Raw genomic sequence first — 14923 nt, forward strand, 5'->3', positions numbered from 1 at the left:
CAATAATAGCAAAATTAATCTCTCTCTCTCTATATATATATATGATACTTGTCGTGATTTTAATGTAGGTTATTAAAAAATAAATCAGAACTTAAGTTTTGACTTTCATTTTTACTTATGTGCAACAGCATGTGCCCCTTACACTAGCATATAGTATCCGTCCTTTCGATATGTACTAAATTAGGTATTGAGACTACTGATATTTAGATCGTTGCTTGTATCCACTGTAATAAATTTTGATTTTAGACGTGATCATGTTGTATATGTTACTCAAATCTCTGCTCTTTGTCAACTTGTTTATACTCGTAGTACAATAATGAACACTCTTGTTTATACATTATACCCATCAGTACTATTTATCTCAACAATCTTTAAGTTCTAAATATTCTTTCTCCATTGGGACTTTTGAAATTACTACTAATTAAGAACATGTATTGTACGTGAGAATTTTTTTTTTTATATTAATTACTTGAATTTTAGATATATTATATTTAAAATAGAAATTGAAAATAAAACAAAAGTAACAATATGATTAAAAACAAACTTAAATGCTTCTACCAAATAACAATTATTATTATTATTAAATTTTGTGTTCCATTTCTATCATAAATAAAAATAACTTTTATTTTAATAATTATCTTTATTTAATATGATGAATATATAACATTAGAAATGTTTTCAAATGTTTTTGCCAAAATTTTGTACATTTTCATTTTTGGTGTTCTATCTTTTTTTAAATATTTATTATTCAATTATGAGTTGGATCATTGACCCACTATCTAGATAAGAAAATAGTTTTACTTTAGGATTAGTTTAAAATTAGGGAAATTATAACCAAAACCGGCTATATATTTAAAATTAAGCTACAGGTTAGTCTAGAAATAACTGAAATTAGGCTATACATTTAAAATTAGGCTATACATCGGGAAGGGATTAAGTCTCATGACTAGAGTTAGAAGTTGACATGATAGAAGATGAAGCCATAGCAAGAAAAGGTGTACCGAAAAGATTGGAAAGAAAATGATCGAAAGTCGAGGTGCTCTAAGAAACTCCCAACAAATTCACAACAACGAATGCATGGTGGGATCCCCCCCCCATCTTTCTCTCCTTTTTAAAGGAAAATGAACATTCCAGATCCACTTCATCCAATGGCTGCAATTGCAATGCCTCAACCGTCCACTCCGACAGCCTCCACATGGCATTGACCTTGAAAGACGAAATGAAGTTCAAGCCAAAAACCGGCTTGCCCATCGCCTCCTGCTCAAGCTATGTTGATCCAACGCGTCCATCTAACCATCCATCCCAATCACGACCCCATGGTAGCAGAAGCCAGTGCTTGTCCCAAAAATGGCTATCCGACAACAAAAGTCATTTCCCGTATTGGACAAAGCTATTTCATAATAGAAGCCATCACACGTCCTGAACACGACTATCAGACAATGGCAACGAGCACCCATGCAGGTCATGATAACATGACCATAGAAACACACATCTGTCCCGGTCACGAACGTTAGACTATGTAAAGACATGACGGTGTCACTTGTAGAACTCTTGCATATGGACAAACACATGAAGTACTACTAGAACTAATGTCTAATCTCATTAGCCGAGGTCAAGCCCTCAGTGTAGTTCATTCGTTGGCCCCGACCTCGGCTTTAAGAGTGGGGGACAAGTGATGTAGGTGTATTTGGCCAACACGCTAGACCTCGACATGTGGCATCATCTAGGGGTACTCCTATCAATCCACACTCCTCCAAGGAAGCATGGTAACTCCCACTCTGAACACTTGTGGAGCATTTAATGCAACTGAACGTTTTTGACACATTCACTCCTAACACACTAATGAAGGAGTCACGGTCGACCGATGCCTGTTTGACTCCATACACGTGACCACAATCTACGGGATGATTACTTAGGGTTCATTACTCCTCTCTCGGGTGACTGACTATAAAAGGGACACTACAACGCCTCTGATGTCTTTTCACTCTTGGCAGGTGAAACTTGCAACCTCTGGACCTCGAAAATTATTAAGCTACCCTCAGCTCCAAATTTGGTAGCAACATCGAAAAATCATACTATCAAAATTTATGAAATGTCACTCAACATAACCCACCAAGCGTAAGTAAGGTTAAACTTGTATTGGACCATGACAAAGGGCAATTGACGTGAGCATAGTGGCAGTTCTCACTCTCGTTCTCGATGTAAGCAGTGTTAATGGTGATACCTCTAGCTCTCTCTTCCAGAGTAGCGCTGATTCCATCATATTTCTTGCGAACACTATTACCAATGACAACAAGGCCATGGCTAGGAAGCGGTGGGAGTGGTCTCGTCGTTGTCATGTCTGATTATACCAATATGAATATGAGACTTCTTTCGTACAAACTTCCCTCTAACAGCTTTAACTGTCAAGGAGTGGTGCTTCCACTACATCGTCTTAGATGATGTGGTGGTGGTGGCGGTAGTGGGCCACCAAAAGATGCTGGAGGGGTTAGAGGAGAGGGCGAGGGCTCACTTGGTACAGAAGTGCCATTGCATATTGGGAGATTGGAAATAGTAGAAGGAGAAAAGATCGAGGAAGTATAGGATGTCAAGGGGAGCTTTGTTGAAGTTGGTAGCTGCAATGGCCACTACAATGGGTATGGCTGTAATAGCCATTGATACAATACAAGCTTTTCTTCTACTCTTCTCTACGTTTTGGTACCATGATTAAGTACAACGCGTACACCACCTGCCACTGAAAGGTCTCTTCAAACGCAAATGGAGAAAGAGAATAGTAGGAGCATTCAGTGGAAATTAGAAAATTTTTTGTGGGATAGTTTTGTCCCACCAAATTTGAATAAGCATTGTTCCATGGGTGTTTCATAATAGGTATTTATCAAAATGCCACCATGTTATTGTTAAATCAGCATTTAGCCCATCAAGATGATCCATATCTATAGATGCACACAAAAATTGGCCTTGATTTATGTGCACGCCTACCATTGGGAGAAACTTCATTTTAACGTTTCTCCCAATGATTAGACATTTATTTATTGTTCCATTATGGCACCTAATGACACTTAGTAGTGCCTATTTGTCATAAATGATCGATATTATTATTTTTGTCGGTTTTGAAGATAAATCAAATACAAACATTTAACTAATAAATGAAACATCTATTAAATACATACTAAATGCTTATTTTCCACTCGTTGTATGATTTACCACTTATTTTAAGTATTTGTTTGAATAAATAAGTACTTGGAATAAGTGAACACAAATAGAGGCATCACACTTCTTAAAAACATGAGCAATCACATGGTAAGATTCCATGTTCATAAACACTTGATAATGCTTTTAGAGATCTAAAATCTGAAAATGCTACTTTTCAGCGCCACGTTTGTTTGGGTTGCCCTCTTACTAGGTCTGAAATCCAAATTCAGATCTTAATCTATAAGAGGCGGACCAAGTCTTTAACGTGGTTAGATGCGTTTCAGACCCATGTGAAAGACATTAATTTCCTCGCAAAATTTTTAAAATTACCTGTTTTTGTTCTTCGTATAAAATCAAAACGATAGTTCATTCAACACCTCACTGGGATGAGAACGAAACTCCACCGCTGTTGAGTTCCCTCACAGGTATGGTTTCGACTTGCAGATGGATTTGATTTCTTCACATTTTCTTCCATGAGCTTTAGGGTTTCTATTTTCTATTGATTGTTTTTTACTCTAGTTTCTCGGTGTCCAATCTCTCGTAGTTTCCATTTTCTATTGATAGCTTCTTCGATTTTATCCAGTATCTCGCAGATATGTTTACTTCATCCTTTACTGTCGTTGTTTCTTGGTTCGTTTCATCCAGCATTCTTGTTTTCTTTTTCTCCATTGTTGTTGTTTATTTCTTGCAATGTGTCATGTTTCCCTGTATTTTCAATTCTCCATGGAACTCTATTGGGACTATTATAGCAAATCTCCATTGCCATATTGGAATATTTAGGATTCACCACTGTCGTTGTTTCTCTTTTTCATATTGTATTAGAGGGAATAGTTGGGACTGTTATAAAAAATCCCATTCGTATTAGATAACTAGGCTTGTGATTAAAATGTACTTTAGTTTTATAACAAAAGCAAAACATTTTTCAGTAAATAGTTCAGTAAGGAATTGGTATCAAAGTTTTCAAGGATAAAAATAAAGAAAAGAAACTCTAGTTCGATAAAACATGGTAAAGTTAGAATATGGAGAAAAGTAAAGAACCAAATAAAACATGGTAAAACTAGAATATGAAATGTACTTTGGAAAAGAGAAAATATTTTTTGTTTTGGAAATTAAAATTGAGGATATTGACAGATATTTTGTCTAGGTAAAGGTTGGATTGAATGGATATGAAATGAATTTGTTTTTAAAAGAAAGTATCTTCTATGAAGTAAATTAGGACTTTAATCACTGTTGGTCAGAATCAAAAGAACATGCTGGTAGAATTCAAGCCTTTACCCTATAAAAGATAAAAAGAAATTAAAGGAAAGAAAATGAACCAATAAGAATCAAGATAATTAGAAATCATGGAAGCAGAATTCAAGCCCTAGAAAAAAAAAGAACATGTATATAGATTCACAAGCTAATCTTGGGTGTCATATTATACCTAAATGGATATTTGGAACTTCTTTGCACAAAGTGTTAGATGGATGGATAAACCATCTAACCTTGGGTGTGGTATTCAATGCAATATGTTATGTTGGTATGATGAATTACCTAGACTACTCAATGAAGCAATTTTCTTGAGCTAGAATGGCATTTTCTGTATTGGGTGACTTCTTTTCCCTAGTCCTTTCTAGTCCTCCCTAAGCACCCAGTTGTACTTTTGTTGGGAGAGTTGAATGGAATCTTGTACAATAGGTTTACTTTTCCAAAAGGTTAAAACTTTGGTATTATTTGTTTTTTTTTTTTTTTTTGAGTGTCTTTTAGTGAGATATGACCATTTAGCCACATAGGATGTTTTATTTGTTTGTTTTCACATAGTGGTTCGGAAGTGGAGTTCTATGTCACTGTACTTTTTAAGTTGCTTGGTTTCTTTTATAGTGGATTTACTCTGCCTTGGAACAAATTTTAATAACTTTAATTAATCAGATTGGATTTATAGACATAACTCCAAAGACATTCATTGCAATTGGGTGGAATGGAATTATTTCAAGAGTTACTCAGAGAATATACCAAAAAAAAAAAAAGAAAATCAAAGTCATAGTTAGATTCTGATTTTGATATATTGGAGATTAAAGAAAGTATCTTCAATAGAGTTTGTAAATATGGGAACACTTTGTAAAGTATGGATTATCTGCTGAAGTTTTAGTAGCAAAATACAATATTAAAATGCTGTGTGATTGGCTGATGCTGCGTTTTTTTGGTAGCAAATTACAATACTAAAATTCTCAGGATGTTGTTCGTTTTAAATGGAAAGGATGCCATCCAAACAACAGGGAGCCACATAAAACAAACCGCCCCAAATAATGATAGAAAATGAGACCAATTCTGAGATGCAAAATGGCGTGACAGCAATAGATGATTAGTGCATTCTGCACTTTTAAGACATAAATCAAACATATAGGGAGAGGTGCACCAGGTTTTGCATTAGTCATGGTTGAACTTGGAAGTTGAGTAAAATGAAACATAATTTTGAGAGCTTTAAGTTGATCATTTGCTTCATGGCTTCATGGCTAAACAATCACTTTAACTTTTAGTTCTCAGATGACCCTTCGACCTCTCTGGTGAGTATTAGACACCGAAAACGCATTCGTGCTTCAGGAGATAAGAGTACATAATCCTCATAGAATTTCTTTGAGATTAAGGTCTTCTTTCCAACTATTTTTCTATTTCAAATACACGCCCATGGTAACAGTTCTTCACATTGTTAAATTCTTCTTCAGCTTAGGAGTGGAGATGGAAGGTAGATTGAGGTCTGCTGCTAACTTTTTTGTTTTTCCTGGCTATGATAGATCAGCTTTTGTTATAAGGAGATACATGATCTAACTTCTTACTAGGGTGGCCCTGGGCTAATAGATAATTGGGGGAAAGAGAAAGCTGAAAAGCACCCAAGTGTTAAACAGGCAATCACCGGAAATGGCCAACCAAACAACAAGATTCCCATTTCCTCAACTGTATAATTCATGTAAGAGCGTGTTGTCTTGTGACTTTGAAGATCAACCTAAAATTCCTTTTTGTAACCATTGCCTTGATTGGAGATAAAAATTATTGTCATTCGAATCAATTAATACTCTGAATTTTTGTTCTACTTTGCTCCAATTGTCTTTGTCCTTCCTACAAATCAGTTGATAGTGTTAGAGAATGCCAACTTATTCAAGGACCTCACCTAACAGCTTAAACTTTTAGGTTGAATGGCTTTTTAAGATTGTATCAAAGCCATTTTGACCAAGTGGCTTAGTATTCGATCCTCGCTACCTCCATTATAATTAAATAAGTTTTAGCACAAGGTATGGGTGGGCCTGTGCTTGTTCACGCTTTAAGCCCAATAGGCTTTCGTGTGAGGGGGTGTATTAGAGAATATCAATCTATTCAAGAACCTCACCTAAAAGCATCTATGGTGCCGCCACTCTCTCCCTGATGGATTGATGAGGGCCACTATGACACGATTGCTAGTAAGGCCAGTGGTAGTTGTTTTGTGGGTACAAACAAGCCTGCTCACTACATGGACGACTAAAGGAAGGAGGAGAGACAAGCCTCTGTTGGCACTTTCCTTTTGGGTAAAATACGAGTACCATTTACTGAGAGTCTGAGATCAAAATCACAATCATTAGTTGGGTAGCATATGGAACCGGCCAATTTGAAATTGTTCATGTCAGATAGAGGATCTGTCTTTCCACCCATTTGGGTAGCAAATTCAACTTCAGGTTTTGCACTTGGTAATAAATGCACAAGGGTTGAAATACCCCACAACACTTTACATGCGGATCATATGCCAACAAATCCCTCCTCATTTGTTTGTAGATTACAATTAGTGGTGCAATTTGATCTGGGTTGACTTAAAGAAAAAAAAAAAAAAAAACTAACAAGGCCCGGTTGGCTTGATGGTCCGGTTAGGCTTCTAAAGCATCATAACTTTATCTCCATATACATGGCAATGCCAAATAATATATTTTCCTTGTTTCTTTTTTTCTCTAAATAATAGTAATGATAAAAATCTGGTTGATCTTAATTCATCGATTTACATCCATATATATGTTGGGGGTTCACCAATTCTGGTTGGACTAGTTTTAACTTTTAACCTCAACCTCACATAACCAGGCCCGATTTGCACCGCTGTTACCCAAAATAAAAAACTCTCCTCTTCAATCTTGAGAGCCATTTTAATGGAGCTACATATCCACTTGGGTGGCATGACAAATGGCATCAATATTTTGATTGCCATATAGGTATTTTGACTTCAACAATGTTTTGAGTTAAAATAGTGAAATGGCATTAAAAAAATACAGTCAAAAACACTTAACATAACCAACTTCATTCCCTTTTTTCATAAAGCCACTTGGACCATGACATTAATGCATGCATAGAATAACATGATGAATGTAGACAGCTTTAAGTTATATATTATTTTTTATTGTTTTGAGATTTTTTTTTTATTTTTTTTTGTGACAACTCTAAATGCTTTGAGATTGGGTTTTCTACTTTGACATAGTTCATATTTTATCATTTATAGGGGGTTAGGAATGACTACTGAAGATAATTTTGATAAAGCCACTTGAAATGACCCAACCTTACAAAAACTATTGTTGGACCTATGCATTGATGAGGTGTCCACCGATGGGAGACAAGGTGGATAACTGAAGAAAGAATTATAGACACGAATTAAGAAGAAATTAAAGGAAAAGATCAAAAAGAATTTGTCACAAAAACAACTAAAGAATGGGTTCCATTATTTGAAGAGAAAATATCAACTACGGGTGACACTTATCAATAGGACTGGAAATGGTCATAATCACAATGGATTGGTCAAATGAGTAGTGGGAAGATTTCTCGAAGGTAAAACTACCTAGAAATTTTATTGTTGATAGGCATTATATTTGTGTGTAGGATCTAATAGGATAGCTTGTTTATTTGTATGATAAAAGGCCTGCCCAAATGCAAAAGTATTTAGGTACGCAAAACTATAATTTGCCGATGAGTGCAGAGCGTTGTTCAATGGGGTCTGTTCAACTTGAGAAGTTGGTTGGACTCCGTTAGCAAATAGGCTGAGACCAATGGCTCTACAGGTGTGGATGATAATACACAAGAGGGTGGTCCTATTGACATTGATGACACTCCTACCACACCTCCCACAAGGCCCTAGACTCAAACACAACATACATTTGAGGAGTCTATAGGTCCAAGTGAATGACCATCCGAGAGGCAAAAGAAGTTCACTAGTGAGATTGATGTTAAGATAGAGAAGCTTCTTGGCATTATAATTGTTGAGGATGGAGGATCAATTGTGGAAAAATGTATGCAGAAGCTAATTGATATCGGTTGGACAACCAGTACTCCTTTATATATAGAAGCTTCAATTATCAGTGGAAAACTTGAAATGTTGGAAGGTATGGATCCGTTTGTATGGATCTTGTGACACACCCGATGAGGAGGCGATGAAAAGGTGGTTGTCACTTTATGCCAGGAGGGTGAACTTATCATAGGAGATTCATGTCAATTTCAACTGCATTTGGATTGATGTTTTGGTTGAATGGATGGAACTCCATTTTTTTGTTAACCAGTTTGGGATGATATGTTGGACATATGTAGTATATGCTTTTTGGTTTTTTATTTTGATGTTTTGAATAAGTTGTATATGATCTTATTTTGTGATAATTGATGACTTGATGTAGTTGATATTTTATCCAACTCTTTATTCAACATGCATGAGATTTGCTTTTAGATTATCTCAAAGTAGAATGTAAACAACCAGGTACACAACAAATATGATGACACCTAGGATGAAGAGGTTGGGTATGATTATCTTCTTATATTGGTATATAAAAAAACACTGCGAAGGCATATTCCAAGAACGTTGGATTGTGAATCTGCACTACCCAGTTATATCCATACACAAGAGCTATTAAATGGACATGACCAACTATCGAGGTGATGGGGATGCCAATTGAATCATATATACGTTTATGTGGTCATTTTCGCAATTGTAGATGCTTGCATGATAGTCGATACATATCAGTGGGGGAGAATATGGCTATGTTTCTTTTGTGTTTAAGCCAAAATGAAATGTTCTCTATTTTGAAGAAAAAATTCCAGCACTCCATCCAAACAATGCATAGATATTTCCATCAAGTGTTAGCTGCTATGATTGAATTTGCATGAGAAATGATTCGCCCAACTACAATTGGCCCAAACACAAATATCCCAGGGCACCATAAACGACTACGATAGGTATTCATGGTAAATAATTAGAAATGTCACATAAGTTTCATGATTTTGAATAAGATAGGGGTTAAGCTCAGAACTAGTTTTATTTAGATGTTTTCTTTTATTGTTGAAGGGTGTTATTGGTGCTTTAGATGGAACACTTGTTTATGTTGTGGTACCACCAAAAAAACAATTAGCATACTTGGGAAGAAGAGGAAAAGAGTGTTTCCAAAATGTGCTAGTTGTTAGTGATTTTAACATAGTGTTTACATATGTTTATGCTGGTTGGAAAGGAACAACACATGACGCTAGGGTTCTACATGAGGTTGCATACAACCCTAACAATATCTTCTCATATTTCCACCTATTGGTAAGAATGATTTTCTAGGGGTGTTTATTCTTTTTGGTAAATTCCTTTTTTTGATATATAAATTTGATTGACACAAACAAGTATTATCTATGTGATGCTACATATGCAAATACAAGAAACTTTATGGCACCTTATTGAAATGTACGATATTGGGTAACAGACTTTCGATGTGTTCCTACCAGGACTAAAGAAGAATGATTCAACCAAGAACATGCAAAGTTGAGAAATGTAATTAAGAGATCATTTGGCATTCTGAAAGCTCAGTTTCTAATTCTTAAATGATGTTACCTTTCAATCTCTATGTTCAACAAGACATAATCATTGCATGTTTCGCACTCCACAACTATTTGAGAAGGGAATCAATAGTTGATACCCTTTTCAATGAATATCATGAACCTAATATGCTAGTACCTAATGAGAATATAGAGGAAGTAGAGATAGGAGAGAATGATGATGTAGAGACACATAATGGGAAAGCTGATGCACGGTTCATGGTCTCGTTTGCGAGAGGAAATTGCACAAGAATTATTAAATAGAAACATGCATTGAACTACTTGTTTTTTATCATAGTTGTGTACTTGCATTATTACTAGAACTGCTTGTTTGTTTGTAGTGTCCTATTATGGTTATATATGCCAACATACTTTTTTATGTAAGGAAAATGGTTGTTAGGTGTTCTCCAATCATATGTACATGTGGGGCTGGTTATATAGAACTTTACAAGGTTGGAACAGATGAAAATTGGGGAAAAGTTTTCTTGCGTTGCCCAATGTGGGAAAAGCATACACTCTTTTTGTTGAATTGATAAACTAATTGTCGACCTAGTGACAAAGTTCAAGGAGTTCAATCAACCCACTTCATAGCTTGTAAAAAACCTGAATATCACAATCACTCAAGAAAGATGTGGAACTTGTATGTCAGTGCGTCTCTTATATGCAATGTCATCCAGTTTGTTATTTTTGTTGTTTTAGTTTTTTGTTTATTATTGTTATTATAGTTGCATAGGGTAGTTATGGGACATATGAACATATGACAATGATTAGAAAAATTATATATACGACATATGGACATGTAGGGTATGGCCATGGCTTTATTATGTGTAATCTTATAGACAACCATATTATATTCTTTCGAATTGAGAATTGAATGTGTAGGGACTTTACTTTGTGGAATTTATTTGTATTTTGAATATTATTTTATTTTTATATTGTTACTTTTATTAATTATTGAATATGTTATTTCATATTAATTATCAATGGAATTTATTCATATTTTTAATGTTACTTGATTTTTAATAATTCATTTTGATTTTTCAATTTTGTATGAATTTTATTTCAAGTAATTATCAATTACCTATTTTTATTAATTATTAAACATTTTAATAATATATGGAGTTGAACAATTTTTTCATTTTTATTAAGTATTGATTATTTTAATATTTTTTATTATTGATTTATTATTTTAATAGTTTTTATTAGTTGTTATTTATTTTTATTAATTTGACTTGTGTTATTTACTAATTATTAATTATTTCTATTAATTAGTCATTTCTAATTATTTTATTATTTTTTAAAAATTATTTTAATTATTATTTGTATAAATGACTAATTATTAATTACTTTTACTAATTATTATTTATTAATAATCTAATTTTTATTAAGTATTAATTATTTTAATATTTTTAGTAAACATTAATTATTTTTATTAATTTTACTTGTGTTATTTATTAATTATTGACTATTTTTATTAATTCATAATTTTTAATTATTTCATTAATTTTCAAAAATTATTGTAATTTTTATCTGTGTAAATTATTAATTATTAATTATTTTATTTTTTATTAAGTATTAATTATTTTAATATTTTTATAGTCATTAATAATTTTTTTAGTTTTACTCATGTTATTTATTAATTAGTAATTTTTAATTATTAATTTATTATTTTTTATTCGTATTGTTTCAATATTATTTTGAAGTAGAAAATTATTTTTTATGAGATAATGCGAATTGAACTCAACATTTCTAAATAGTATGTTTTAGGGGTATAATATTAAATCAATGATTTTCAGATGCTAAAGGGTTGATCCAATACAAACAAACTTATTGATTTAAAGCCTTTAAAAAGTAGAATCTTTTTAACTTCAGATTTAATTATCAAACTCCAGCTTAATTAAATTATTAACATGAATAAAAATAAAGAAAAATGACCTTTACCCAAATAATTATGACTGATATCCATCAAAGATCAAACAGTTCGTTCATTAATGTTTTCTTTTGTTTTTTTTTTTTAATCCCAGAACAAATCAGAATTCAGGGATGATTAGTTGGCCTTGTCCCACCGCCCACGTTCAACACTTCAAAGACATGGGAGGGTTGGCCTATCAGTTGTAAAAGAAAAAGGAAATTCCAGAATCCTCTCCAGGCTGTTAAATGAAGTGGAGGTCATGATGTAATTCACTCCAACATAGCAAATGGGAGACACTAGTCTCAGTGTGCTCACCATATTAACCCTTACTTTCCAAGAATTTGCCCTCCGCCATCTCCTGTATATATATATTCTCTCACTCCGGAGAAACTAATTCACGTATCCTCGGTCAGATACTCACAACGCTTTCCTTCTTTCCCACCAAACCCCCCTTCAGATTTTGTTTGTACCTGTAATTTCTCATCATCCAAAGCTACAACATGACCATTCGTTTGCCTGGATTTCAAATCCTCCGGCGGTCTCTTCCCTCTAAAACCGCCACCGTCGGTGTCCCAAAAGGCCATATTGCAGTTTATATTGGGGAGACCCAGAAGAAGCGGTTTGTGGTTCCCATTTCGTACCTAAATCATCCTTTGTTCCTAGATTTGCTCTGTCGAGCTGAGGAAGAGTTCGGGTTCAATCATCCGATGGGTGGTCTCACCATTCCATGCCAAGAGGAGGCCTTCCTCGATCTAACCAGTCGCTTGAGTAGCTCATGAGAGAGAGTCATGGATGAGTATTCGAATATAGTTTGGCCAAAAAGAACTTGGTACTTGCCATTTTCATTCAAATTTCATTCATTCATTCATTTCAATCTTAATTGTGGCAACTGGGTTGTTTTCGAGTTTCAACCCTTTGTTATATTTATTTCATTCTTTTTCTTCTTTCTCTCTTTTGTAAGGAAATTGGGAATTTATTGCTCCTCATTGTAAAGTTTCAGAAAATTAATTATTCTAACTTGGCTCTGATCATTACCTTAGAATATCATGCATTTCTTGCCTCTCGACTATCGGGAGTCCCTAATTATCGACTGTAAGTGATTAAATGGCGTTTATGCAGAACTCTTGCTTAGATCCAAGCAGGATTCTCTACTTTCTACCCACTCTGTATTGGGGAAGATCTATAAGGCCTCAGATGTGCATACCCATTAAAAAAGAAAAAAACATAATGCTCCTCTTGCATTAGATCCTCATAGTACCGGAGAAATCACTCTTGGCAGAATTCCTCCGGGGGGTCGAATCCTTACCCCCAACCTGTTACACTTCATGAGACATTACAGTTGCTTGTTGGGAATATCTCTTTTTCATCGAGTATAAGGTTACGTTTGGAATACACCGATAACGTTTTACACAGAGACATAAAAGTGACGGTTGCTTCTTGAAAATAGTGATGACTGAAAAAGTGTTAAGTTTTATATCGATAAAATTGATGTAGTTTTTGTATCGATTATCGATATAAAACTTTAGAGTTCATGAGGTTTTACATTGATTATCGACGTAAAACTACACTTCTTCCAAGCGCATACAAAACTGAATCGGAATGAAGATTTACATCGATAATAATTACACCCTCTTTTTAAATACCTGTAAAATTGAATCAATATAAATTTTACATCAATTCTTGATTTACATCGCATTCAAATGCAGCCTAAAGGTTCATTTTAGAAAAAATATAAATATAAATAGATATAATACAAAATACAGGATTTTGCACTCTACAGTATTTATGTTTGTCTTCCAAACTAAGCTTAATACACAATGATGTTGTTTTATGGGTGGGGATGTGGGGACAGTTTGTATGTAGGAGAGCCGATGGTTCCTATGTTAGGGAATTTTTATTTGCTGAAATTAGTGGAACTCACAAGCTAGTTTGCAATTTTTCTAATGCTGTCTCTTATCTAACAATGGCTGCAAAAGAGTGAATTGGAATCTGCCCCTTAACAATCCTCATCCGGTGATCCCGCTCCAAAATCCGCTTCCTAAAATGCAAGAAATCCTGAAATTGTTTACATTATTCTTAAAATTAGGTTTAGTCTGTATGTCTGAAATTTTAATCACCGTATTTTGAAAAGTATTCTCAATTCTATGAATCAACCAGTTCTTCACAAGTATAGTGACGATGTCGTTTTACTTGGATCCGCATCCACTAGATTGGGAAAAGATCATCTTTTAATATATAGGTTAATTAATTAAGCTTCTATGACAAATGCTTTTAACCTTTCCCACACTTAGCGATGTTAATAGGTCGGGTTAAACTGTAAACCTGGTTTGACCTCACTCTATAGTTAGGGTCGGGTTAGGATTAGTCATGTTTGGTTTTAGGGTGGATTAGGGTTTTGATTCTTTAACCCAAGTTGGGTATGGGTCGGGTTTGCGTTTTTGCTGACCTTTCTCGCAGGTCATGATATCTTACATATATATAAAGTCTTTTTGTAACTTTTTGACTTTTTAACTCTATAGCCTTAAGGTTTAAGATTGTATATGTTGATTTCAGTTCTCTTCTTTTTTTAAATGGGAAAAATGACACCTTAGAATCTATAAAACAATTTCCTAACTTTAATTAATAGATTTTAGGTCTTCAAAACATGTTAAAAAAATACAGTTGAAATGTTATGGATTGTATCAGGTTGGTATCGTATTAGATCTTATAGAGTCAGGTCGAGTTTAGATTTTATGCATTTTTAGGTCGAATTTGGGTTCGAGTTGAGACACTGGAGAGTTGGGTTAGGATTGAAGCAAACCCATGCCAAACCCTACCTGTGACATCCCTACCTATACTTAGTGATGTCAATGGGTTGGGTCTATCATATAGAACTGGAGTAGGGATGTTAATTTTCCCCATTTCCACAATCCCCATGGGGATCTACCCCGAATGGGGCGGGGATGGGGGGTGATTTCCCCCCCATATGGATGGGAATGGGAAAGTTTCCATCCCAAT

The 14923-nt window shown here is 34.3% G+C and overlaps 1 protein-coding gene across 2 annotated transcripts; it reads left to right on the plus strand.

Annotated features, from left to right (window-relative positions):
- Positions 1-3383: 3383 nt before the first annotated feature.
- On the plus strand, positions 3384-12968 carry LOC148849023 (auxin-responsive protein SAUR21-like). Of its 2 annotated transcripts, none has more exons than XR_016100815.1 (2): positions 3384-3617; positions 9925-10820. XR_016100815.1 is itself a non-coding variant. In XM_088950065.1 (2 exons), the coding sequence occupies exon 2, from the start codon at positions 12427-12429 to the stop codon at positions 12703-12705; it is 279 nt and encodes a 92-aa protein (XP_088806191.1). In that variant the 5' UTR covers positions 3473-3617; positions 12039-12426; the 3' UTR covers positions 12706-12968. The 2 variants fall into 2 exon arrangements, 1 of the variants encoding a protein (XP_088806191.1); XM_088950065.1 differs by lacking the exon at positions 9925-10820 and adding an exon at positions 12039-12968 and having other exon boundaries at positions 3473-3617.
- The last annotated feature ends 1955 nt before the right edge of the window (positions 12969-14923 follow it).

This window comes from Nelumbo lutea, chromosome 6, assembly GCF_056320005.1.
Source record: "Nelumbo lutea isolate HS-2025 chromosome 6, American lotus-T2T, whole genome shotgun sequence".
Lineage (NCBI taxonomy): Eukaryota > Viridiplantae > Streptophyta > Magnoliopsida > Proteales > Nelumbonaceae > Nelumbo > Nelumbo lutea.

What these genes read in the sequence shown, in the direction of transcription:
- LOC148849023 (XM_088950065.1), top strand. Translation starts at nt 12,427, where the DNA reads ATGACCATTCGTTTGCCTGGATTTCAAATCCTCCGGCGGTCTCTTCCC.